Raw genomic sequence first — 26,637 nt, forward strand, 5'->3', positions numbered from 1 at the left:
GGGCTGTTCATAGTTTATCAGATCTGAAAAGGCAAACTGTCCCAGTCAAAAGATGTAAATATAGGCTGAACAAGAGCGAGCAAACAAACTGCCTTTTGTAGACAAGCCTGCTCGTTCATTCCTCCTTGCTGATCAGTTGGAAAACAGTGCCCTGAAGCAGAGCCAGGATTCAAGTTCCTAAGGATATTCCTAGCTTTCCATTTTGTGCTGAAACCTTCAGCTCAAGACTAATTTAGAACAATTACAAAAATGATTATCAATGGAGAGCAGTCCAAAAATGTTTAGCTGTTTTACAGTAAAGGTTTTCGGTCCTGAAGAATTTCATATCCAATGTACGAGTTTACCAGTGATTAGTCAGGAATGATCAAAGGGCCCAGTTGCTTTGTCACCTTCCTGGACTTCCTTTGCAGCCTGCTTCTCCTTCTCCTTCCACTAACATATACAGTTATCTAGACACGAAAAGGAGCACAATACGTAACTTACGCCATCATGATGACACTGAAGTCTAGCCAGTTCCATGGGTCACGGAGAAAAGTGAAGCCGTCTATGCAGAAGCCTCTTGCAATAATTTTCACAAGTGATTCAAATGTATATATACCAGTGAATGTGTACCTATCAGAACAGGGAAAAGCAGTGGAGGAAAACAGAATACAGTTTAGAATATGCAGCAATGTCGTCATTAAGAGAGATGGCCAATGTTGCACATTAAAATATTAGATTCGGATTTATTTAAGAGTTGGTGGGATTTCTGCTCACAGTGGCTCAGTGCACAATTCATTGTGATGTATAATTAATAGCTGGCCTCACATCATGGCTTGCATGGAGTGAAACAAAAACACCTGGTTTGGATATAATGCTTAGCCAGGGCTTGTAGTTTGTTGCACCCACACGTGCTAGGAGCAGAGCAGAGCAGGAGCTATCTACATGCAGCATGTCCACAGTAAAACATTAAAACTACAGTTACCATGATATGGGAATGCAGTCACAGATATTCTGGCCAATCACAGACTGCAGATAGATTCAGGTAGGTAGCCGTGTTGGTCTGACACAGTAGAAATATATATATATATATATATATATATATATATATATATATAGTCCAGTAGCACCTTAGAGACCAACTAAGTTTGTTCTTGGTATGAGCTTTTATGTGCATGCACATGGTATCTGAAGAAGTGTGCATGCACATGAAAGCTCATACCAAGAACATAGTTGGTTTCTAGACTACAGATAGGTTTTGGAATAGACTATTAGATTATTAAACATTCTAATACATATTTTCACAGGTTTTGACAGACATTTCAAAGTCTGATTGATCCAAGTTCAATTTTTAAGGAAAAACCTGAAGTGCCAACTTGCAGCAAATTATAGCATACTGTGAACTTGCTGCCTAGCATACTTTCCAAAAAAAGAGGGGCCACCATCACTTTAAAGAATTAAGCAAGATTTACACCACCACCCACAAAACAAACAAATGAATTGCTACTTACTCCACCTGTTTCGACCACTCTGGTGGGTTACTAAAAGTCATGAACACACAGTTCGTCAAAATAGTGCACATAATGATCATGCTAAATACTGTAGAATAAAGTCAAGGAAGCATGAAACGTAAGAAATCACATATTCATTTCATCCCATTAAACTCCCGCTGAACCTTACTGAATTAAATCGGAAAACAATATCATCAGCAATTACCACTGCAACAGTTTTTCAGCAGGTATTTGTGGCTGCAGTGGACTGTCCTACTATTCATCTAAATATGAGTGGTATATATACCTGGTTTAATATCCTGATTTGGAGGAAGTTCTTAAACCACAGTTTCTCAATTAGGACGTAATGGGAAACTGTGGTTTAAGAAAACAAGAGATTTACTGAAGCTGTGCATGTGAGGTGAAGAGGAAAGCAGAGAGGGGAGGAAGGAGAAAGTTGGCATATAGCTCGTTCTTCTCAGATGTTGCCCCTGAACTGGGTCTAACTCTAGTCAAGAGCCACACTGTTCCAAATACTGGGTGCAGATTATGGACTCTCAAGTGTTGAATCATAAAGTCTCACAGTGGATACAAGAAATTGATATTAATTAATAGTGATTGCAGTAAAGAAGATCTGAAAGAATCTAATTCAAGTCTCTGTGTGCTTATTGTAAAACATATGTATATGCTTAAAATGCTTTCATACATGAGGAATAATAAATCATCTTGAGTCTCTATTGAATGTGAATGCATGATAGAACGTAGATGTGAGGGATTTCAAACTTGATGTTTATTCTGGCCCATTTTGGTTTCACATTCGCATTCCAAGCTGATTTAAATTTCTTGTGAGAATACAGCCTGAATCTACTATTAAAGCATTAAAACGAAAACATCCCCTTTCACCTTTGAACATTAGACACACATCACTACTTAGCACCTAATGTCAAGGCTGTAAAACTGTAATGCAAGCAGAGAAAAGCTGATGCATAAATAAGAGCCTTCTAGGTTCTCAATGTGGGTGGCGCTGTGGTCTAAACCACTGAGCCTAGAGCTTGCCAATCAGAAGGTCAGCAGTTCGAATCCCCGTGACGGGGTGAGCTTCCGTTGCTCAGTCCCAGCTCCTGCCAACTTAGTAGTTCAAAAGCATGTCAAAGTGCAAGTAGATAAATAGGTACCACTCCGGAGGGAAGGTAAACGGCGTTTCTGTGCGCTGCTCTGCTTTGCCAGAAGCGGCTTAGTCATGCTGGCCACATGACCCGGAAGCTGTTTGAGGACAAATGCTGGCTCTCTTGGCCAGTAAAGCGAGATGAACAGCGCAACCCAGAGTCGTCCACGACTGGACTTAACGGTCAGGGGTTCCTTTGCCTTTACCTTTAGGTTTGTATTTCCTAATATTTTATAGTCAACTTTTCAGTCCAATATCCCAAGGAAGTGAAGGCAGGGGCATTAAAAAGTGCATTGGTTTGTTGAAATAGGGGTGCGGAATCACCTAAACGTGCTAATTTCAGCGCAGGGGTACAGGGCAGGAATTCGCTGGGTGCCAGCAAATGCCTGTGCAGGCACACAACTCCTGGCACACAATGAACAACCCTTAGCAATCCAAACCTTTTGTGTCACAAATGCATATACATACACCCACCCCATTTAATTCTGTAACAATGTAATTCCAAATAAAGTGTCTTTCTTTAGTTGATCATCCAGGGATCCAGACATTTTTTGGGTGTCCCCTGACTGTTTGGGTAAAAAAACCAAAAACATTGATGCGTCATGGGCCATAAACCCAATCCATATATTTTTAGTCAGCACAGCAACCCTACATACCAGGAAACGTGACTACAGAAGGGACAACCGATATTACCATAAAAAAGGATATGAATGTATCAAAATTTTAATAGCTATTCTCCTAAACAGATTAAAAGGACTTAAAATGTACAAGGCAGGCGTGGCACTAAATCGGAAGAGTGTTTTGCCTCTGTTTAGTACTACAAAGGTCTGCAGAGAAAGAGAGAGAGAGAAAGAAAAAATTATGCACATATACCTCTCAGCGGAAAACACACACACACATATACAATCTAACCATAACTTGAAACCAGTATTTTGGGTTAGCTTTAAAACCGCATTCATATGTCTGATGTTCATATTGTTGTGTTTCATTGTTTGTCATAAGCAGCTTTGTGGGAACTTTTAGAGCTGAAATGTGGCAGATAAATAAATACAGAAAGTTAGTAGTACTTTTAGAACAAATACATAAATGAAGTTTGCAATCACTGTACACACTTACCTGAAAGTCAGGCTCATTGATTTCAGTGGGACTTACTTCTGAGTAGATGTGCAGAGAATTGTACTGGTTTTGGTTTTATATCCATGTCTTAATTTTATATTTTATGGTTTGTAGACAAAACTGTACACAGCCCAAATAACTATTTAAAACATTTTGTACATTACCTAGTCATTTATTGTTTCTAGTATTGAAAGACCACACACACATCTAACATAAAAGCCAAATATTTATCAAATCAACAAAGAGAAAACTTCTTAATAAAGGGTTGTGTTTTCATGCTGTTTTGACTTTTCACAAAGTCACAAAAGAAAGAATGAAAACCCAAGCCTTCGTTAAGAAGTTGTCCAAAGCGGTGCTAGTTGACTTTCATGAAAAATGTGTGAAACAACAACAACATGTAACATGTTCAACAGATAAAGCCCCATTTTAAAATATGCATAGGATGCTACCTCTGTAAGACGGACATATGTTAGAGGCCACGAGCACTATCTGGCAAAGGCCTTTTTGCTTAAGTCTCAATGAAATGTAGCACACAAACCTAAGAAGCCGTCTTATACCACATCAGACCATCAGTTTACACTGACAAGAAAGTGATTCTCCATGAGTTTAGGAGCCTTTCCCCAGCCCTATCTGGAAATGATATAATTTGCATCTGGGACCTTCTGCATGTAAACCACATGTTCTACCAGTGACTCCAGGCTCCTTCCCTGTCCATTACTTTTTCTATACAGACCACTACCTTTCTTTCCCAAAGGAAACTCAAAGGACCAACTGCATGCGAACCCAATGCAGAAGTCTAATAAATGAGATACAGAAATACCTCTATACATTTTGTGAGAGTGTTTGAAGCAAGTGTAAGATAATGTAGGGTATCATCCCATAGAACTTAATTAACCATCTTACCCCACTTTCTATTCTTTTGTCCATATGAAACATACTAGTCCTTATGGACAAATGAAGACCAGTACACTCATTTTCTGCCTTCCCTTGGTTTCTCCAGCCTTCTTTCATCTTTCAGGGATCTAGACCTCAAGTTCCTCCTGCCATACACCCAAAGCAACTCTGTCTATCTCCTCTCCCTTTCCTCTAACTTTCTCCTCCCTGAAACCTCTCTTTTTATCTTGCCTGGTTTGAGATTGACTTCACCCCCAAAGGTGCACTCCTCCATTGTCTCCCAAGACAGATGGATGCCAACTACGGCCAAGTACGTAACAGCGTCAAAATGGAAATAAAATCAAGGCAACTCATTTCAGCAGTTTCAAAACAGGTAACTGTAAAACAACTATAGTTCTTGTTAACAATGACTATAATAACGTCAAATGCCTGCTTAGATAGAAACCTCGGAAGCAAAACAGGTCAGGCACCAACCCTTTGCCCATTTCCTGAACTTCTACAGTAAAATAAGGAAGGTAGGAATGCGGCGGAAGAAACCAGACTTTGAAACGTCTTGGAATTTCCATGTGGGTTGTTGACAGGTGCTCCAGTGCTTCCACCCCCACCCCCATTTGTTGGTTCATTTTTAATTTTGACCTGTTGTCGGATATCTGTAGTTTTTTTAAACGATCACCTGAAAGTCCTGAACATTTAAAAAAACCTCCCACAATAAAATCAAACAGCTAAACCCAAGAAAAGACATGGCATGTAGCAAGCACCCCTGCTGGCTATTAAAAACATCTATCGAAACCGCAAAAGTCTTAAATGGGCTCCTACGTGCTAACAGATAGTGGGCCTAAAAGGTTTCCCTATAGAGATAATTCCAGAAAAAGGCAGCAACGCTCAAAGGACCCTGGTCCTCCTAGTCACAATCCCAGTGAGGAGACTACTGTGCTCAGAAGAGAGGCTCCTTAGATGGGCCCACAGGTTAACCAAACTGTTGGTAAAGGTACCCCTGCCCATACGGGCCAGTCTTGACATACTCTAGGGTTGTGCGCTCATCTCACTCTATAGGCTGGGAGCCAGCGCTGTCCGCAGACACTTCCGGGTCACGTGGCCAGTGTGACAAGCTGCATCTGGTGAGCCAGCGCAGCACACGGAACGCCGTTTACCTACCCGCTGGTAAGCGGTCCCTATTTATCTACTTGCACCCGGGGGTGCTTTCGAACTGCTAGGTTGGCAGGCGCTGGGACTGAACGACGGGAGCACACCCCACCGGGGGGATTCGAACCGCCGACCATGCGATCGGCAAGTCCTAGGCGCTGAGGTTTTACCCACAGCGCCACCCGCGTCCCTTGGCACTGTTGGTGCTAACCTTTAAAGCCCTAAACAGCCGTGGCCCAGTATACCTGAAGCAGCATCTCCACCCCCATCGTTCAGCCCAGACACTGAGGTCCAGCTCTGAGAGCCTCCTGGTGGTTCCCTCACTGCGAGAAGCAAGGTTACAGGGAACCAGGAAGAGGGCCTTCTCAGTAGTGGCGCCCGCTCTGTGGAATGCCCTCCTGTCAGATGTCAAGGAAATAAACAACTATCTGACTTTTAGATGACATCTGAAGGCAGCCCTGTTTAGGGAAGTTTATAATGTTTGATGTTTTATTGTGTTTTTAATATTCTGTTGGGAGCCGCCCAGAGTGGCTGGGGAAACCCAGCCAGATGGGCGGGGTATAAATAATAAATTATTATTATTATTATTATTATTATTATTATTATTATTACCACTTCTGAAATGAACCAGGCATGGGCAGCATGGGATCCTGCGTGACCACAAAACCAACAAACAAAAGAGAGTACTCGTGCATAGGACTGCGGCTTGACTTCTGAATAAACATGCATAGGATTGCACTGTGAATCTCTTCTACAACATTTAAGAGACTTTAAAGTATGGGGACGAAGCCAGTTTAAAGCAAACAGTTCAATCCGGTTTCAAAATTGAGCTCACCCATCTCTTAGCTTTCCGTGGCTATAGAAAGCTATCTATAAGGGGGTAATATTCAAATTCACTACTTGGGATGTGAAGTGGTGCAATCCAAGGAAGGCTGTACTCCGTACAGTTCCTGCTCATTCAGAATAGTGACAGGGAACACCAGAATAACGTCCGCCATTTTGTTCAAATGATCAAGGTCCCTTGCTTGCTTATTTCTGAAACAAAGCAAGTTTACTGGCTTCTGTTCCATTCACTCTTGGCGCAGGGTGCAAGGTGTTTCTAAGTCCTCTCCTAGCTGGCTAAGCCTTGATGGTTATGCTCAAGCTCCAGTTGCTGCACACAAGTGGGGAGAGGGCTGTTGTCCTCAACTCCTGTTTATGGGTTTCCCATAAGCACCTGGTTGGCTACTGTGAAAACAGGAAGGAAGCTGACTAGGTGAACTATTGGCCTGATCCTGCAGATTTTTTTATCCTATGTTATTAGTCTTTCCCACAATGACAAACCTAGACAGCATCTTAAAAAGTAGAGACATCACCTTGCCAACAAAGGTCCGTATAGTAAAAGCTATGGTTTTCCCAGTAGTGATGTATGGAAGTGAGAGCTGGACCATAAAGAAGGCTGATCGCCGAAGAATTGATGCTTTTGAATTATGGTGCTGGAGGAGACTCTTGAGAGTCCCATGGACTGCAAGAAGATCAAACCTATCCATTCTGGAGGAAATCAGCCCTGAGTGCTCATTGGAAGGACAGATCGTGAAGCTGAGGCTCCAATACTTTGGCCACCTCATCAGAAGAGAAGACTCCCTGGAAAAGATCCTGATGTTGGGAAAGATGGAGGGCACAAGGAGAAGGGGACGACAGAGGACGAGATGGTTGGATAGTGTCTTCGAAGCTACCAGCATGAGTTTGACCAAACTGCGGGAGGAAGTGGAAGACAGAAGTGCCTGGCGTGCTCTGGTCCGTGGGGTCACGAAGAGTCGGGCACGACTAAACGACTAAACAACAACAACAAATTAGTCTTTCCCAAGTACAGCACAGCTTCCCTTTGGCTAGGACAATAAAATTCTCCTGTGCCCTAGGGACATTCTGTAGACACTGGGTGTCAAGATGCACTGTGCTGAGGGATGGTCTCTAACAAATTCAAAACATGAGAAAAACACAGTGGTGCCAATCATTTACCTGTTTACCTTTACCTGTAAAGGTAAAGGTAAAGGACCCCTGTTAGTTAAGTCCAGTCGCGAACGACTCTGGGGTTGCGGCACTCATCTCGCTTTAATGGCCGAGGGAGCCAACGTTTGTCTGCAGACAGTTTTTCTGGGTCATATGGCCAGCATGACTAAGCCGCTTCTGGCAAAACCAGAGCAGCGCACAGAAATGCCATTTGCCTTCCCGCCGGAGCGGTACCTATTTATCTACTTGCACTTTGACGTGCTTTTGAACTGCTAGGTTGGCAGGAGCTGGGACCGAACAACGGGAGCTCACCCCGTTGCGGGGATTCGAACCGCCGACCTTCTGATTAGCAAGCCCTAGGCTCAGTGGTTTAGACCACAGCTCCTAGTGAATATCACTAGTACACAGACATTCTCAACAAGACCAAGGGAAGAGACCAAGGGAAAGAATGACAATCTGAAAATCAATTATCACCCCCCAGAGAAAAATTGAAACTTGGACTGGGGACACCTGGGAAAATGTTCTCAATGAGCTGGTCTATATTTAAGACTCGCATCTCCATGGCAAGTGTCTCTGTTCCACGTTATACTGAATTAGTGCAGATCACTGTCTAGAGCTGGGGCTGTCATGTAGTGAGTTTCTCTGCCAGTGGTCCATATGGGGGGCATTTGCTTGGCAGGGGCAGCAACTGATGCAGTGAGTTCTAATTAAGTATTTGACCAGGAGCTGAGGAGCTCCCAATGGGGATGCCAATAACATATAGAGCAGCAGCCCAAGCAAAACCCCTGGGTTTACCAAGATGCCAATTCATCTTGCTTACCGAACCTGTAAAATGGAAGTCATAGCAAAGGAAAAGGGAAAGGGAAAAGGCTGGGGGCGGTGAGAGGAACAGGATTCCTTGGAAGGTAGTGGACTCCCCCTTTTTAAACAAAAACTGGGTGACCACCTAACAAGGATGTTGTAGCTGTGGGGTTTTTTGCATCAGCAGGGAAACATTCCAAAACAGAGATCTGCATTATACTAAGTCACGACAATTGGTCCATCTAGATGAAAAGGTTGCACTGCTGGCTAAGATAGCTTGCTGGTTTCAGCAAAAGAGCTTTCCTAGGCCTATTGGGGGGTGTTATTGGGTTGTTGTTTTTATTTTGATTGTATGTTTTGTGGTTTTATATTTTGATTTTCTTCTGTGAAGCGCCCTGAGACCTCCCAGTACAGGGTGGTATATAAATTCAATAAATAATAATAATAATCTAGAAATGCTTGAGATTGAATCTGGGACTTTCATAAAGAAGCTCTGCCACTAAGCTTTGGCCTGGTTTTGGCCTTCAGTTGATGACTCTGTGTCTTACAGTTGTGATGAGGTTCATTGGAATAAAGAAACACTGCCATCTTCCCTAAGTATTGGGGGATAAGGCAGAGACAGGTGCCATCCTCCAATTCTGGTGCCAGTCAGGCCACGCCTCTGCACTTAGCTCTCTGGCTGGCATTAAAAAGAAAGAGCCAGGACTGCTTTTCATACGCTAGAAGCTGGCATTAAAAAAAAAACATGGCAACATTCCAGTTGTTCAAGCAGAACCGCTGCTTTTGATGATTCAGAGAGGGGTGTGTGTGTGTGTGTGTTTTAAATGGATTTTTGGGATGATCTTGAACCACTGGTTATTTGGAGAAGTAATGCACATCCTTTCTGGTAAAACACAATGGAATCAGGAAATGTGCCATTCCAGGGTTTGTGGGAAGATGCACAAGGCCTCGCTATACAGAACAGGAAGTTGGGGGAGAAACTGTTCATCAAAAACATTTCCAGTGATGTCTGTAGCTCACTATTTCTAAAAAGAAAAAGAAAAAGACCCAACCTTCTAAGCAGTCATGTTGTTCTCTGCACAGCACACAAGATGCGCTGCCAGAGGCCTCCCACATATTTCTAAATGGGAAGCCTTCTCTGGGGAACATAAAGGGCTTTCTTCAGTACAGCCTTTCACACACTCGGGCTTGCACCACTGGATGGGTGGTGGGGGCACCTAAAGGTGCCCAGTGCTGTACACAAAAGAAATCCTGCATTTCCTGGTATGCGTTTGGCTTTGCAAACAGCACCTCTTAGCTCAGCTGACCCCCGCATACCTGCCAAAACAGCCTCCAAGGCTTCTATCAAAGCCACCATCAAGAGGGTGTGGTACTAAGTTGTTGCTGTGCTGTGTGCAGTAAAACTGTCATGCAGGCAAAAAAGAAATGCATGCCCTCCAACATTTCTCCAATGAAAATAGGAACATCCTAGTCTTTATTACCGCATTTTTCACTCTATAAGACGCACCAGACCATAAGACGCACCTAGTTTTTGGAGGAGGAAAACAAGAAAAAAAAATATTCTGAATCCCAGAAGCCAGAACAGCAAGAGGGATCGCTGCACAGTGAAAACAGCGATCCCTCTTGTTGTTCTGGCTTCTGGGATAGCTGTGCAGCCTGCATTCGCTCCATAAGACGCACACACATTTCCCCTTACTTTTTAGGAGGAAAAAAGTGAGTCTTATAGAGCAAAAAATACGGTACTTTTATTCTTATTTTACTGTTTATAACCCGTGAATTGCCCCAGCCACTCTGGGAAGCTCCCCACATATATGAAAACACAATAAAACATTTTAAAATACTTCCCCCTACAGGGCTGCCTTCAGATGGCTCGGGGGTTGGATAACTCCATACCCTCCAACATTTCTCCAATGAAAATAGGGACGTCCTAAGGAAAAGTGGGACATTCTGGGATCGAATCAGAAACTGGGATGGCTTCTGTAAATCCGAGACTGTCCTAGGAAAACAGGGGTAGTTGGAGGGTCTGGAAATACCTCCCAGTATTTAACTGTTTACCCAGCTCATACAAGAGCCCCGTTGCAACAGACCCACAACCCATCTCTAGCTGCCTCCACCCTGTTCTCACAACGGCCTACCAAATCCAGACATTGGTGCTCAAAAGATCCTCACAGCAGCCATGTCTCCTGCCTCCCCCTGCCACTCGCAGGCCCAACCATTCTAAACCTGAAAGCGCAAGCTTGTGTTGTCCCTGAACAGCCGTACAACTGCAGACTCAGGCAGCCTCACCTTCTGCCTGCCTGCTGTTTTCCTCCTGCTCGCTGAAAGGGACATCGCCCCCAGAGGAAATCTCCTTCCTTCCCCTCCACACTGACTGGACCCTGGAAATTCACGTCAGTCCTCAGCTAGCTACCACCCAAGGTGCCTCTTCATCTTAAAAGGTCTTTTCCTTGCCAGCGGCCTGGGCATTTTGCTTACCGCCGAAGGCAGATCCAAATAAATCATATTTTCAAAGGGAGAACAGTCACGGAGTTTCTGAGTCCCAGAATCCCTTGGTGCGCGATGAAATCTGTTTTGCACCCAGCCTAATCTAACCTAGTTAAAGTCTGCACAATACCTCCTGCACTACCTCCGGTTTTGGGAGAACGGACGCTTCACTCTCAGAGGTAGCAGGAGCTAGAGACCATCAGTGGAGGAGGTGAGCTGTTCACCTGGCTCCCCTTCATAGCTGCTGGAATTGCCCTTTTGGAACCTTTGGCCAGCAGAGGGTCACCCCCTTTTTGGGGAGCAGCTTTGGGGGGGGGGGAAGCAAGGACAAGGTCCACCCCCAGAACATCATCTTCTATGGAGATTGGCTTGCCCTAAATTGTTTAAGTGCTTTTTAACTTGTACGCTTTTAATTTGGAGTTTTCAAAATAAGGGAGGTAAAATGTGCCTGGGAAGAGAGCAACTAGGGAAAGCAGTTGGCACCCCAAATGCAGTGGTTCTGGGCAAGTGGGTGGGACATGTCTGGTAAGGGACACGTGGCACAGGGAGTTGGTGACTGTGCCATGTGCCAGACCTCCCTTCAACCTGAGGAATTGTGGCTGTCCTATCAGCCAGCCCTGGGGTCTGTGGCTGTTCAATGTTAGGTTGGTCCTGCCTCACCCATGATGTGATTGTGGATAAGGAGGCTGATCTGATCTATATTCCTGAGACGTGGGTGGTTGAGCAGGGTGGAGTTGGTGCTGGCTCCTTGGTACAGCTCCAGGGCAGACTTGAGGGCTGGGGATGGGGAGTTGCTGAGATGCCATCTCTGTCTCCAGGCTTTCTGGCCAGTTGGGTGGGGATCCAGAGTGTTTGTTCCTGGTGTTGGTAATTGGGACATATTAGGGATTCTGCTAGGGATACGGGTGGCACTATGGGTTAAACCACAGAGCCTAGGACTTGCCAATCAGAAGGTTGGCGGTTCGAATCCCCGCAGTGGGGTGAGCTCCCGTTGCTCGGTCCCTGCTCCTGCCAACCTAGCAGTTCAAAAGCACATCAAAGTGCAAGTAGATAAATAGGTACCACTCCAGCGGGAAGGTAAACGGCGTTTCCGTGTGCTGCTGTGGATCGCCAGAAGCGGCTTAGTCATGCTGGCCACATGACCTGGAAGCTGTATGCCGGCTCCCTCAGCCAGTAAAGCGAGATGAGCGCCGCAACCCCAGAGTCGGTCACGACTGGACCCAATGGTCAGGGGTCCCTTTACCTTTACCTTTAGGGATTCTGCTGGTTTACCACCCACCTGACTGCCCAGAAGTATCCCTGCCTGAGCTGACAGAGCTGGTCTTGGAGGGAGTGTTGAGGACTCCCAGATTGCTAGTGTTGGGGAACTTCAACATCCATGCTGAAGCCATTAGCTCTGCCATGGCTAAAGACTTCATGGCTGCCATGATGACCCAACATGTCATTGGCCCAACATATGCGGACCTTGTTTTCTCAGCTGGGCAGGAAGAGGGTGATCTGAAAGTGGGGGTTATTGACAACAGTCCCTTGTCATGGTCAGGTCACTTCCTGTTGAGATTTAGGCTCTCAGCATCCTTCTACCTCTGCAGAGGCAGGGGACCTATGAGGATGGTCTACCTCAGAAGCTGATGGCTCCAATTGGTTTTCAGACAACCTTGGGAGATTTCCCTGCTGATATGACTGGTGCTCCTGTTGAAACCCTGGCCAACTTGTGGAACATCTGGATGGCTTGGGCCACTGACATGATCATCTGAATGCCCTCTCCTGCTTTGTGGAGCCCACTTGGCTCCCTGGCTTGCAATAAGCATCTGAGGCCCTTCTTCATGTGCCCCCTCCATGAGAGGTCAAGAGGGACTAGATGGACTCTTGGCCTGATCTAGCAGAGTTCTTCTTATGCTCATTGGCAGGGGCTTCATAAAATGCAAAAGGCTCATGCTTTTGAGCAGGCTATTGGTTATCACACAACCACCTCCATTTATGGTACCAGTTGTACATATAGTTAAAGGAAGCACAACATAGGAGCCGGTTGTGAAACAAGCTCTTTTGCTTTCTTGACTGAGAGCATAACAAAACTGTTAAGAGTATATTAGGTAAAGTAAAATGGAAGGACTTTCAATGTGCATCATTAATTTTCCACGCAAAGCATTATGGCAAAGTTTTAAGACCCACCCCCTTCCACTTTAGAGGGAATCGGGCTGTCAAGTCCCACAACCACTTTGAGGCTTATGCTCAATATGTGATGGTGGTGATGGTCTTTTATTAGTCTAAATGGTACACTGAGGCAGTGAAAGGATGAAGGAAATGTCCCATCACTACCACAAACCCAGATCCAATAACCTTTCGGGAGCATTTGATGCAATTAAGTAAGTCAGGTTCTGGATTATATGGTGGCACACCACACCTATCTCTTTGTCAGGTCTAGATACATTTCATCTCTGTCCAAGACGAATTTTTAAAAGTCACCATGGATAGAAGACAAGTCTCCAAATGGTGCTAATTGGCCTGGGAGACACCGGACCTAAAACACCATGGTTTTTCTCTTTTGTGACTGAGATGGACTGACTGCCACTCCTTTTCTCAGTATCTGTTGCCACTCCCCCCTCTTATTTATCTGCCTCCTCCCTACTAGATGTGCTGACTTCCAGAATTGCTTAAGCTACGTGTCGAGCTGTGTGCAGATTTTGCAGAGCTATCAGCTACCCCAACAAACGATCAGACACATTTCTTCCCCAAACCTGAAAAAAATGAAGAGAAGATTCGTATTTGAAAAGCCCACAGAAAAAGGCCCCCTTTCATATGCAGCAAGAGACTCTTGCCACCCCAAACCTGTAATTCCTCCTGGGGACAAAAAAGACTTGAGTTTTTAATAGGCTGGGTCTTGGTGACTCACTTTCTGCGTCAAATAGAAAGGGTCAAAGTCCTCCAGTGGCACAGCAACCAGGCCTTTTGGGATATCCCCATAGATGAAAGGCAAATTCTTCCCTGCCTCCAGGTCACTGTTTGGTTTTGGTTTGCTCTCTTCGTCGTCGTCTCTGTGACTGCTGTCTTGCTTAGGGCGCTTCTTCTTCTTATCTTCTGCGATGCGCTTCTCGATGTTAGCCAGAGATTCCGGAGTGAAAGGTCGAAAACTATCAGGGCCTGGTGGTGCAAGCAGCCGCCCTGCCATTTTTTCATCCTGCAGAAACTTATTTAGTTATGATGCGCCCGGGATAGGTCAGCTCTGTAGAGGAGAGAATAGGACAGACGGTCACAAGTCAAATCCTCAACATACTGGTGGGTGAATTGAGTATTTTTGGAGGGAAGAATGAATGAGTCTTGTTGAGCCACATCCCCACTGAGATACCACAACTGTTGCATTGGTTTTACCATTCACCATTTGCATCTTCTCAAGGGGAGCGTTAAACAAAGCTGCCTGAGACAATGAGCTCAACACATTTCCCAAGTATCTCACTTAAACCAGAGCTAGCTGACATGGTACCCATTGGATGTTGTTGAGGGTTGCCATATTCCGGGGATCAAAAACCCAGACACCCCACCATCAACACTGGGGCACCTCCACCACCATCCTGCACCTCCCTCCCTCACCCTCCGTGCTGCTAACCCCTTCCTCACCCACCTGTTTCCCCCCTCTCTCCCCTCTCTTATCATTGCTGTCTTTGGCCTCCTGCTCACGAGGGGAGGATGAGCGGCCACGAGAAGGTCACACAAGGCCAGACGACCGTTGGGACTGTCTCGGGGCCTAGCGCGGTTCTGGGACTCCAACTCCCATCAGCCCCAGGCAACATGGTTAATGCTCAGAGATTATAAGAGCTGTAGTTCAAGAGCATCTTGAGGGCCACAGGTTCCCCATCCCTGTCTTAAACTACTTAAGGTTGTCAAGTTCACTGGTCCATTATAGAACTCATGTAAAATGGCAGATAACATGGATGAACTCTCTACTACTTACTGTATTTTATGATACTTAGTACTACCCTGACAACTCTACCTCTTCTGGAGACAGCCTTTTAATATTAAGACTGGCCAACCACTCCAGAACTTTTAAATCCTATGGTCCTCCTATTACTGTTTTCCTTCTGAACAGCTTCATTTTGTGATGCCAAAAGTTCACTGGTGTTTCTCTAAGAACCGCTAATGCCTGAAGAGAAACATGGCAAAGTTTGCAAGAGCAGATTCCTTAATAAGAAGATGCCTACTGATGGACAAGTTACCCTGATCTTCCAGGACAGTGTCTAGCTACAAGGTAGGATTAGCAATGTTCTGTGTTGTAGTCCCAGTTGTATGGGCCCAACAAGCTTAACCAGAGTCCAACATGAATCAAGCATGCCCCAGAATTCACCACAATGCACAGGAGTTCCATGGCAAATGCCTGTGTGGTCCTCAATTTGGAAACACTTCCCTGAAAGCAGAAAGACTGAGCACCACTGTGTCAGATTTAACCAAAGCTCCACACATGAACCCATCTCTTTTTAAAGCATATTAAGGTAGGCATCTTCAGCTTTGCATGCAACAGTTCAGCACACAAAACCAGTGGCCCATCACTGTAAACCACAGTTAATGATTCACTATGAATGCCCCTACATGGGTTGTTTCGCTTCTCCCTGCTAGTACACAGAGGAAACAAACCATGATCACTGGCTTAGTGTTACGTTCAAACCAATGACCATGGTTTGCTTCACTCCAACAAGGCACAATCAGTAAGCCAAAACAAGCCTTGGCTTCAGATCATGGTTTGCTGAAAATGAAACAAACCACAATCCCTCTTTCAAAAGTAACTCTAAGTCAAAGACCTTGGTTTGATTCCTTCCAGTGCTAGCAGGCAGCAAAAATCAGGGTGGGATCAACTCATACACGGTAAACCATGGTTTATGGCTTACCATGATGTTTGATACAACATTAGAACAATAAAACCCCAACACTATAATTTTGGCACGAATGTATGTCAATCAATGGTTTAAACATTATTCTTATTACTTTTATGTTGAAGTAATGGCAGGAGGATACAATTTTTGGCCCTGACACAAATGCACATGCACCACATGCTAACATCTGCATGTGATGGAGCTTTTCTGAATGCCAATGTTAAAATACATTTCAGGGATTAGTGAGTTTGATGGAGATGGGGACTGAGGAGGAACCCATATCTATATGAAATATCTTCAAATGTTGGCTGATTTGCTCTAGTATATTTCTCCTCTTCCCTTTCCGTCAAGCTGCCTGCCTGAAATCCTATAGGCCGCTAAGCAAGAAATCAATCTCTGCCACCCACAGATTCAGCTAGCATTTTAAACTAGCAGATTATCCTAACTCAGCACCTTCTTTTTCACTTCTCCCTTGAACAGTACAATACTGTTCACACAAGGCCACAAAAAGCCACACAATCTCTTCATATTACTCATGCCATTGGAAGCCACAAGTATTGGTGTTAAGATCAGAGTATCCAGGTAAAAGAAACCATGTGTCCCAGGTAAAATTTGGACCAGTAATGCTTTGATTTTTAACCTTTAAAAGATTTTAGTTTGTTGGCTAGGGCAGGCATGGGGAAACTATGGTCCTCCAAACATCATTAAAGACTCCGGCTCCCACCAGCTGCAGCCAGCATGGCCAATGGCCAAGAATGTCCAACAACATCTAGAGGCCACAGGTTCCCCAGCTCTAGTCTAGGGACCTGCATCTTGCTTTGGGTGCAAGAGGGATGCTGAGTTTACAAGCCTTGGAAATCAGGGAAAGAAGGGCCATGCCAAAAAAGATGGATAGATGGCAAATAATTCTCACTATTCGGCATCCATACAGTACCAGGCAAAACCTGAATGCAACAACCTCCTGCGTTGTTGAAACCTCCTGTATTATGTATTACATGCAAGTATTTACTGGGGGGGGGCGGGGAGAGAAGTGGCTAGCTGAATACCTTTTCTAGGGTTGCCATTAAAAAAGAATGCTTGTTTCTATGCCTTAACTGCACAGGTTGGGGTTAACAGCAGGCTGATCTTGCAGACATGAGCAGAAGATGATAATCCTTATCTTCATGCAGCAAAAAACTTCATCTGCTGCCGATTTCTGCAGATAAGGTTTCTGCTCCAAGGACAAGAGCAGTTCAGGCTTTTTACTGATCAGTTGGCAACCCTATGTCTGATCTCAATAGGGACCTATGCATATGAAGCCAAAACTACCGGTAGGTGTTTTTTAAAATCAAACTGAATTTAATGCAAACCTTCTCCTTCCACCCCCCTCCAAAAGCCGACCAAATTCCACTGCCAGTAAGAAAATACGTAAGATTTTAAAAACAGAGATGCTACTAAGAAAACTTCTTCTTTTTGGCAGGCATCATGAAAAGCAAACAAAGACATATTTGTTTGAAGGATGAGTCTAGAGAAATAAGTTTGCATTCTGCAGGGACTGCACAGTGTCCCCAGCAAAGAGGCCGCCAACCAGGTATGACGTGCTGTCAGACCAAATAATAAGTGTGAGTCAGAAAAACAGAGTTTGTCTGCATCTGGTGCTCCTATGTAGAACAAACACACACAGAGATGCACAAGCAGAGTCCCGTCCCCCCTTTCTCTGTAGTTTGACACCTTTGCCGGAGAAACAGGAAGGAGAATGAAACCGTGATTCAGGACTGACGATTCAGAGCTTTTCGCTCCGAAGGAAGGGGAGTGGAATTCTAGAAGCTGTGCACTGATGCAACGGCACTGCAGCACTGCAGACTGAAATACAACAGAGCACACGAGCTTTGGCACTTAAGGGAGCCGTCTAACTGCTGGATGGGCAGAGGTTTTTTTTAGGTGCAGAAATAATCCCGTTGCTTCGTGCACCAGACACAGAGGGACTAACTTGTAGAAACAAACAGAGACGATACAGATATATTCGGCAAATAAGAGAAAGGCACATACAAACACAAAATGCTTTTTCACGTACACTTCTTACAGCAGAAAACAACTGGCTAGCAAGGACCCCTTGAATAAGGAATGATGACTCAACATATTCCTTGAAGCCAACAATCCCCTACGGGGCCAAATCATTACGATGCAGCTATAGCCGCATGGAGTCAGTCATCACCATCATTAAGAGGTCTAGTTTGCCTTCCTTACCCCTCTCAGCTCCGGCGCCACTGAAGACACCAAAGCTTAACACCACCTTAACAGGAGTTTATTACTGTAGTGTAGTGAGCAGACTGCTGGGATAACCCAGGCTGAAATCCCCACTCAGCCATGAAGCTCACTAGATGACCTTGGGCAAGTCACCATCTTCTAGCCTTACCTACCTCACAGGGCTGTTGTGAGGAGATGCCACACTGAGGAAGGCTGGAAGCAATACAACAACCCCTTAAGCAAATGGTTGTGTGAAGAGGTGCTGCATATTGGACTGTCTGAGGACACACAACTGCAAAACGAGTAAGGCTGCAGCCTTTAACTGGCAGATCAGCTGGCTAAAGTTTTTCTTGATTCATCAGAGGGAGTAATTTTATTTGATAAGGCTGCGAAGGCCTTGCCTGTTTGCTTTAAGGATATCTTAGCTCTGGTTTGTTACTGTAACAGATAACAAAAAAAAAAGGAAAGATGGCCAGTCCCATCTAACAAAGAATGGCAGCTTTCTTCTTCTTTTCCATTAGCTCCTTTGGCATATTAAAAAAAGCATCTATAATGAGGTTTTGGTAATATGCCCATGTGTTTAAATTTGCCTTATTAATAGATTAATCAGTTAAACATCATTTGATTAATCAACCAAAACTTCTTTAATTGGCTGATAGTGCTAAGCATGAGACAGTGAAATATTTACTTCTGCAGTTTATCCAGAGCAAGCATGCAATACCAGTCAGTTGAAGCACGTTTCATCTGCAATTATAGCATCACCGATAAACCTCACCTCCAACCTTATAAAGCCAACAGAGCAAGCAATCATAGAGAAAGGAAGAGCGATTTTGCCCAAGGCCACACTAGCAGAACTCTAATCAGGTCAACTATGCCCTGCAGGACCATTCCGCCACCTGAGATTCTCAATGTCTCCCAGGAGATAGGGAGGTTTAATCCTATAATCAATTTCCAACACTACACAGATACACAATGCAAGGAAATGAATGGGACAAGCCATTTTAAAAAGTGCAGGTCCTTATGAGAAATTTATGACAACAACAACAACAACAACATCACCCTTCATCCATAGATTTCAGGGCAGTTCACAACATAAAATCACAATATAAAAACCACAAAGTATATAATAAAATTAAGAACAACCACAAACCAATAAACCAATTGTAGCCTAGCCATCAAATTTTATAGAGACTGACTCCCACCCTCAAAATCTGCTGTCCCTATTTACTCCCAGACAGTGGATTGCTTTTGACACTGGGGAAGGAGAGGTTTAAAGAGGCCTTTGCCCTTGCTGTAATCTAAATGCCCGTTCCCTGCAAAAAACCCCAACCCCAGTCATTGACCAAAGTTTTTATCTTGTATTTTTATGTTGTGAACTGCCCCTGAGATCTCTGGATGAAGGATGGTATACAAATTTAATAAACACATAAAATAAATCTTGTGTGATATTATGGCACTGCATAGGGCCACTTTATGAGCCTTATAGCTGCAGGAGTCTTCAATCTACTCCACGGTTATTTTGACGGGCACAAATGAAATGGAAAGCGATGATGGAATTCTTGGGATTTACTCAAGAAAACCCCAAGTAAAGGGATAAAGTAAATACTGGAGAAGACTCACGAGGGTCCAGGGGAACTCCTTGGGCACACATCATTTCCTCAATGCAGAGCTGGAATATTCCCTAACCATGGGTCAAAGATCCATCTCAAGAACACACAGAGATTCTTGCTACAGCCTTTGATGGGGAGGGGGAAACCCCTCATGCTACCTAAGTGTGGAACCCACGCTAGGAGGAGCTACAAATACTTGAACCACAATGCCTCTTGGTTGCTGTGAAGCAAGGGGGAATCGCTCTTACATGACAGTGTCCTTTGTGCAATTGTGGGGACTTGTCCTTTCAGACGGGGAATCTGGTTCATTCATCATGAGTGGAAGTTGCTCAACCCACAGTGAGTATCCGTTATGGCCACACACGTGCTTACAAGTTTTCATTGGAGTGAACAGATTGAACAATCCATTGGACATAAGGAAAACAAAGGGGTTTGACACAAGGAAAATAAACCCACTAACTTCAGGGATTTCCAAACTCCACAACACCACAGACCACTTGAAAATTGCTGAGGGTCTTAACAGATCACTAAAAGATTTCTCTGCCTGGTGTAGCAATTGTAATGTGCTGTGCTAGATGCTGTGTAATCTTTAATTCAGTTTTTACTGACATAGTGTGAAAGAAGCTTACAGGCCCCTGAAAGTTCATGGAGCACAGTTTGGAAAGCCCTGCATTACTATGTTAAAATAAAGAGCCGTTACCCCCTAGGGGTCCAGTCCCAGTGACGTTTGAACAGCATTTCTTAATTCCAAGTAAAATGTAGCCATTTGGGTGGTGGTGACCAATGCTAGCCAAATAAGGAAGTGGCCCATATCAATGGTGTATGCCTGGGTTAGCAACTTTTTCTAACTGTGTCCTTCCTGGTCCTGCTACCCAAACAGCAGCTTTGAAATGGGAACATTTTGAAAATGTGCTGCTCACATTTTAATTTATCTTGCAGCTGTCCTTGCCCTGAGTCGATGGTAAGGTGTTGCATATCTCCTCCTGATCGCTACCCCAACAACCAAACTGTTCACCTAGAAAGGAAATAAAAGAAACTGAATAATCAGATAATGGGGGACCAGAGGAAGGAGTCTGCACTATGAACGAAGACTGTAAAATTTGGCTAAACCTCTGGGAGGTTTAAAAAGCAAACATCTGGGCACTTCAGGAAGGCTAGGAGAGAGGGAGTTCTGAGGCAAGGTCTGGAAGGCAGGTTCTGTGACAGCAGCCTTAAAGGAACTGGGAATCTAAGGTTTCAGTCTTGCGAAAATAAAATGGCGGAAAGAAGGACATATGCTGACGAGACATAAATATTTCAAAGGATGTCAGAAAGAAGGAGGAAAGCAAGTTGTTCACTGTTCCCACAGAGAGAAAACAATGGATTCAAAAAGGCTTAAGATGGGCTTTAAGAAGAAATGAAGAAAGGAAATTTGCCCGCAATGCTATCCAGCAAGGGAGCAAGAATGTGGAATCCCATTCCCTGGGGAGCACTGGTAGTATAAGGACAGCACATCTGGGCTAAGCGCACACGTTTCAGTGACTCATGGGACTCTTAGAAGATTAGACCAGTTCATGGACAATAAAGCTATCAGACCCAATGGCTATATTCCAATTCCATGGGCGGAGGCAGTATGCCTATGGGACGCCAGAAAGCAGAAACTGAGCTGAACAGCAGTGTAATCAACCAGTTGCCTCCAGGAAGCCCAGCAGCAAGACTCAAAGGTTGTTTTCCTCTCCTACTGTTGTAGTATTGTATTCAATGAATTTGTCTTTGTTCTCTTTTCAAACAGTCTAAACTAGTGGCCACCACATTGCACAGCTTCGATAGTTAACTAGTGCTTGTTTACACATCACCCCAAAAAAGAGAATGTGTATGTATGTGTATTTGCATAAAATTAGTATAAAATAGAAATTCAATGCATCTTTCTATAGCATGGAAGCTGAACCAGGCACCCTGTGTGGCTCTTCAATCTGGTGTCTGTTCAGGGGCTGTTGATGGGCAAATTTAAGGCCCTCCCTGCTCTCCCTTCCTACTGCACTTTATCTTGAAACTGAACTCAAACTACGTAAGCAGCCTTGCAAAGACAGAAGATAGAGGGCTGCCCCCTGATAAGCCCTCCAAACTGAGGGCTTCCTTCTGCAAAGCTGGCCACCCAAACTCCCACATCCACCAGCATGGGTGCCAGGTCATCAGTGGTGATCCTAACACTTTTTTTTCTGGTGACCACCTGCCCCTTGATCTCAAGGATGAAGCCTCTCATCTCTTGCTCCCTGGATTTTTTTAAACATTCCTCACACACACGGAGAAATTGCCTGCTGATATCAGTACCAACATCATTTGCTTCATGGCCTAAGATTTCTCTCTGTCCCCTGCAGATTCCAATAAAAACACTTATCAGAGAACATAATATCTGGAATGCCAAAGAAATGTTGGTTGATAAAATCAGATTGTTGCAAATGTTTCATTTTGCATTGATTATTGAGTGAATTGATTTATGAATTGTAGAGTGTGACATTTAAAATTTCACTGCCCAAAGGGTGGTTCTTCTTACAGGGAACCAGGCAGAGGGCCTTCTCGGTAGTGGCGCCCTCCCTGTGGAACGCCCTCCCACCAGATGTCAAAGAGAACAACAACTACCAGACTTTTAGAAGACACCTGAAGGCAGCCCTGTTTAGGGAAGCTTTTAATGTTTGATGTATCATAGTATTTTAATATTCTTTTGGAAGCCGCCCAGAGTGGCTGGGGAAACCCAGCCAGATGGGCGGGGTATAAATAATAAATTATTATTATTATTATTATTATTATTCTTGCGCAAGCAGCTAGTGCAAGGAACATCAAGGTGCACACTTCTAATGGTGTGGGTGCTTATGCAAAGCTTTGCATACCTGTAAGTGGAATTATGATGTTCCTGCCAATGGATCAGCATTTTTGCACTCTTTTCCCCACTTGACTGTACCACAAGAGAAGAAGAAGAGTTTGGATTTGATATCCTGCTTTATCACTACCCGAAGGAGTCTCAAAGTGGCTAACATTCTCCTTTCCCTTCCTCCCCCACAACAAACACTCTGTGAGGTGAGTGGGGCTGAGAGACTTCAGAGAAGTGTGACTAGCCCAAGGTTACCCAGCAGCTGCATGTGGAGGAGCAGGGAATCGAACCCGGTGCACCAGATTACGGGTCCACCGCTCTGAACCACTACACCACACTGGCTCTTTATGTTATTTATTTATTTCAGAAGATTTATAAACTGCTCACGCTATAAAATATCTAAGCAATGTACAAAAAGCAAAAAATTAGTATGCAACAACACCAGAAATAATACATTTAAATGACAGAACAGTCACAGTAAATGATTGGTGGAGTATTATTATTATTATTATTATTAGTCAGGAAAGCATTGGGCAAATTAAAAAGAAGTCTGAAAGAGTGCGTCTGAACAAAAGATTGTCGGAGCATAGCCTCTCTCAGAACTTGATCCAGTTCTTTAATTCCTACTCCTGCTACCTTATTCCTTGCTGTGGCCAGTAAAGCAGAGGCTGTTACAGCGCTTAGGCATAAATAGTAAGTGTTCATCTACTGCATCATTGCTCAGGACTTCCCTTCCATCTGTCTTTTGTCCTGTTGCATTTTGGTTATACACAGTACTGTGTGATCGTGATATATTATGCAGATTAAGGATATTTGCATACATCTCCTCAGTTCTTCATAATATAATCTGTTTCTATCATTCAGGTTTTCAAATATCACAGGAACTGTCAACAGCAGAAAGGCAGATAAAAAAGGGACAGATTTTTTTTGGGGGGGGGATGCTTTGAGGGGTTGCAATGACAAGGACTTGCAACTTGGACATCCAAGATTCTAGAGGTGCTAATCTCTGTGCCAGATAGTACCTGGCCTTGTGCAACAAACCAACAGAGCATCTAACCTTCTAGTTACTGTATATACGACTCCAATCTGGGTGCATACCTTTGTACTGTACTTGAACAGTTATAAGAATCATAGGAAGTTGCCTTATAGTGAGTCAGACCATCGGTCCATCTGTCTCAGTGCTGTTTACACTGATTGGGGGATGCCAGATATTGAACCTGTGACTTCCTGCACACAAAGCCATTTTCAGCATACATCCCTAGTGCAGCAACCCTGGGACATGATATTGAGAATGCCAGGCTTTGCTGAAATCAGTGAAACGCTATCAATGGACAGGACCCTCTCGTCTACAATGTCTCCTGGGGATCACGGATTTGCAGGGCCAGCCCTCCCATGGGGCAGAGTATGGCAGCTGCCTCAGGCAGCAAATTCTGAGGGGCAAAAAAGGGCTAGAAAGGTGTGCCCTGCAGCCCTAAGCTAGCTTGCTGCACTAGCATGGCTGGCACACCAAGGGGTGACCTGAGTTAACCCACCTCAAGTGACATACTACACCCACTCCACTGGGGTGTGGTCCTAGATCTGAGGAAGGGGGGAAGCATCGGTGGCACTTCTTGCCTCAGGCACCAAAGGGTCTTGGGCCGGCCCTGTGAATGTGCCACTATCATTCATAAAGGTAAAGGTAAAGGGACCCCTGACCATTAGGTCCAGTCGTGGCTGACTCTGGGGTTGCGGCGCTCATCTCGCTTTATTGGCCGAGGGAGCCGGCGTACAGCTTCCGGGTCATGTGGCCAGCATGACTAAGTCGCTTCTGGCGAACCAGAGCAGCGCACGGAAACGCCGTTTACCTTCCCACCGGAGCAGTACCTATTTATCTACTTGCACTTTGAAATGCTTTGGAATTGCTAGGTTGGCAGGAGCTGGGACTGAGCAACAGGAGCTCACCCCGTCGCGGGGATTCGAACTGCCGACCTTCTGATTGGCAAGTCCTAGGCTCTGTGGTTTAACCCACAGCGCCACCCGCATCCTATCATTCATACCTTATTTCTAATCCAGTGTTCGAAATCAGTCAAGCGCCAGGCACATTTTGCACCTGGCTTTCAACCACTTACGACCAAATAAGGATGCATGCCTGGGTGCCAGGGTGGTACCGGATGTCTCCACCATCTGTGGATCACTGGATCTGGACTGTTTTCACACACTAATGCCCCATCCTGTAGAATTCTATCAGTTATATTTTATCTGCACAATCGCACAATGAATTTCTGGAACCCAATTGCTTTTTCTGTGCAGCACGAACAGCCACCATTCAGAAAAAGAGGTCGGAACAGGCCTATATATATATATATGTGTGTGTGTGTGTGTGTGTGTGTGTGTGTGTGTGTGGACTGTCCCTGGATCAAGTGACTTTTCTTCTTTAAGTTCTCAAAATTCCTAATCTAGCTCAAGGTTGTCGTCTGAACAAGCCAGACACTTAACTGAGAATCCATCACAGTCAGTCCATCCTTTGAAAAATAATACTTGAGAGCCGTCTTACGCCAAAATGGCAACTAAGGATTCTGCTTTGGCAACTGCAACCTTGGTTTAAGGAGCCATGTGGCACCTAGATGATATACAGTGGTACCTCGGGTTACATATGCTTCAGGTTACATACGCTTCTTGTTACAGACTCCACTAACCCAGAAATAGTACCTTGGGTTAAGAACTTTGCTTCAGGATGAGAACAGAAATCGTGTGGCGGCGGTGCGGCAGCAGCAGCAGGAGGCCCCATTAGCTAAAGTGGTGCTTCAGGTTAAGAACAGTTTCAGGTTAAGAACGGACCTCCGGAACGAATTAAGTACTTAACCCGAGGTACCACTGTATCTGAGTTTCCAACACTGTTAACCATATAGAAGTGAAAAGTGCCTGGTGAAAAGTGCCATCGCATACCCTCTGACGGGAAAGGGGCGCATGCAGCATGTGACATTAGTGCTCAGGACTGTCCCAACACATGTTGCTGCTTGAGGCAAAGTACAAGATCCCTCTTCCACTATTCCACATACAGTAGCAGACTGGGGTCAGCAGGCTAGTTTAGGAGGTGCATGAGAAGCTGTGCGGCACATACAGGTAAGCTCAGCAGCAACAGTTGTAGGCAGGAGGCTTCTGCTGTTTCCCCTGACATCTGCCACCTGAGGCAACTCTGCCACTCTGCCTTATGGTAGGGCCAGACCTGCCGGTGCTGTTTGCTTTTGCCTTTCAACCCTGAAAGGGCATTCAGGACAGCTTACAAGAACAGCGCACACAGGCGCACACGCAACAATCCCTCTCATTAAAATATGAACACTATAGATTCATCAATCCAATTAAATCCATCAACAGAATAATCAACAACCTCACCCAAATAAAATAAAAAGCAGTGTGTGTGTCAGAGGGAGAAACAGGGCGAGAGTGACCCTACATAATTCCAGTTAATCTAAAGATCAACCAGATAAATACCTGTAATAATGATCTCTGAATTTAGATGAGGGCAGGTCTAAATTCTCTCCATGACAATTTCACATACTGATATACCACTTGCACATGCAGCTCTCTCTCTTTCTATATATATATATTCCACACAAAATTCTTTGAAAAAATATAATAACATTTTAGCCTGAGGCTGCCTCTTTCCCTCCCTCCTTCCCATTTTAGCTGGAAAGTGCAGAAACTGTCATATATGTGTAAAAATGTGGCCCCAAATACCTGTGATGACCTGTCATCCCTTCCAGGTAAACTGTATGAGGTGGGGAAAAGATGTCTGCTCCCTTAGAACATCTTTCCAGCTGTTCCAAGTGACCTACGACCTGAAAAAACCGAGGCAGGGTAGAAGAATCTAAAAGACAACTCTCAAACCAGATTCCAAAGCAGACCACATTCCAATCCATTTAATCAGGATCTGTGAATTTGGTGAGTTTATGTTAGAATGCAGACCTGCCCGCGCTCACCTTCCTAACTACTGTACACTTTTTTAAAAATATATTTTTTATTAAAGAGTTTTTTGGTTTACAAAAGTGTGTGC

General features: G+C 44.5%; 1 protein-coding gene and 1 long non-coding RNA gene across 2 annotated transcripts in view; both read right to left on the reverse strand.

Annotated features, from left to right (window-relative positions):
* The window catches only part of LOC308471240, a 213,737-nt gene that overhangs the window by 123,554 nt on the left and 63,546 nt on the right, over nucleotides 1–26,637 (reverse strand). The gene's annotated exons all lie outside the window — the stretch shown is intronic.
* Nucleotides 349–26,637, reverse strand: part of LOC308470302 (sodium channel protein type 8 subunit alpha-like) — a 42,555-nt gene continuing 16,266 nt past the window's right edge. The window contains exons 2-5 of the mRNA XM_080993454.1: nucleotides 13,952–14,281; nucleotides 3,342–3,461; nucleotides 1,491–1,579; nucleotides 349–612 (exon numbers count right to left, since the gene is read on the reverse strand). Of these exons, the coding sequence (XP_080849580.1) occupies nucleotides 480–612; nucleotides 1,491–1,579; nucleotides 3,342–3,461; nucleotides 13,952–14,227 (618 nt within the window). The 5' untranslated portion in view covers nucleotides 14,228–14,281 and the 3' untranslated portion in view covers nucleotides 349–479. The remainder of the gene's footprint in view (nucleotides 613–1,490; nucleotides 1,580–3,341; nucleotides 3,462–13,951; nucleotides 14,282–26,637) is intronic.

This window comes from Podarcis pityusensis (assembly GCF_964106645.2).
Source record: "Podarcis pityusensis genome assembly, chromosome: 2".
In the NCBI taxonomy this organism is placed as follows: domain Eukaryota; kingdom Metazoa; phylum Chordata; class Lepidosauria; order Squamata; family Lacertidae; genus Podarcis; species Podarcis pityusensis.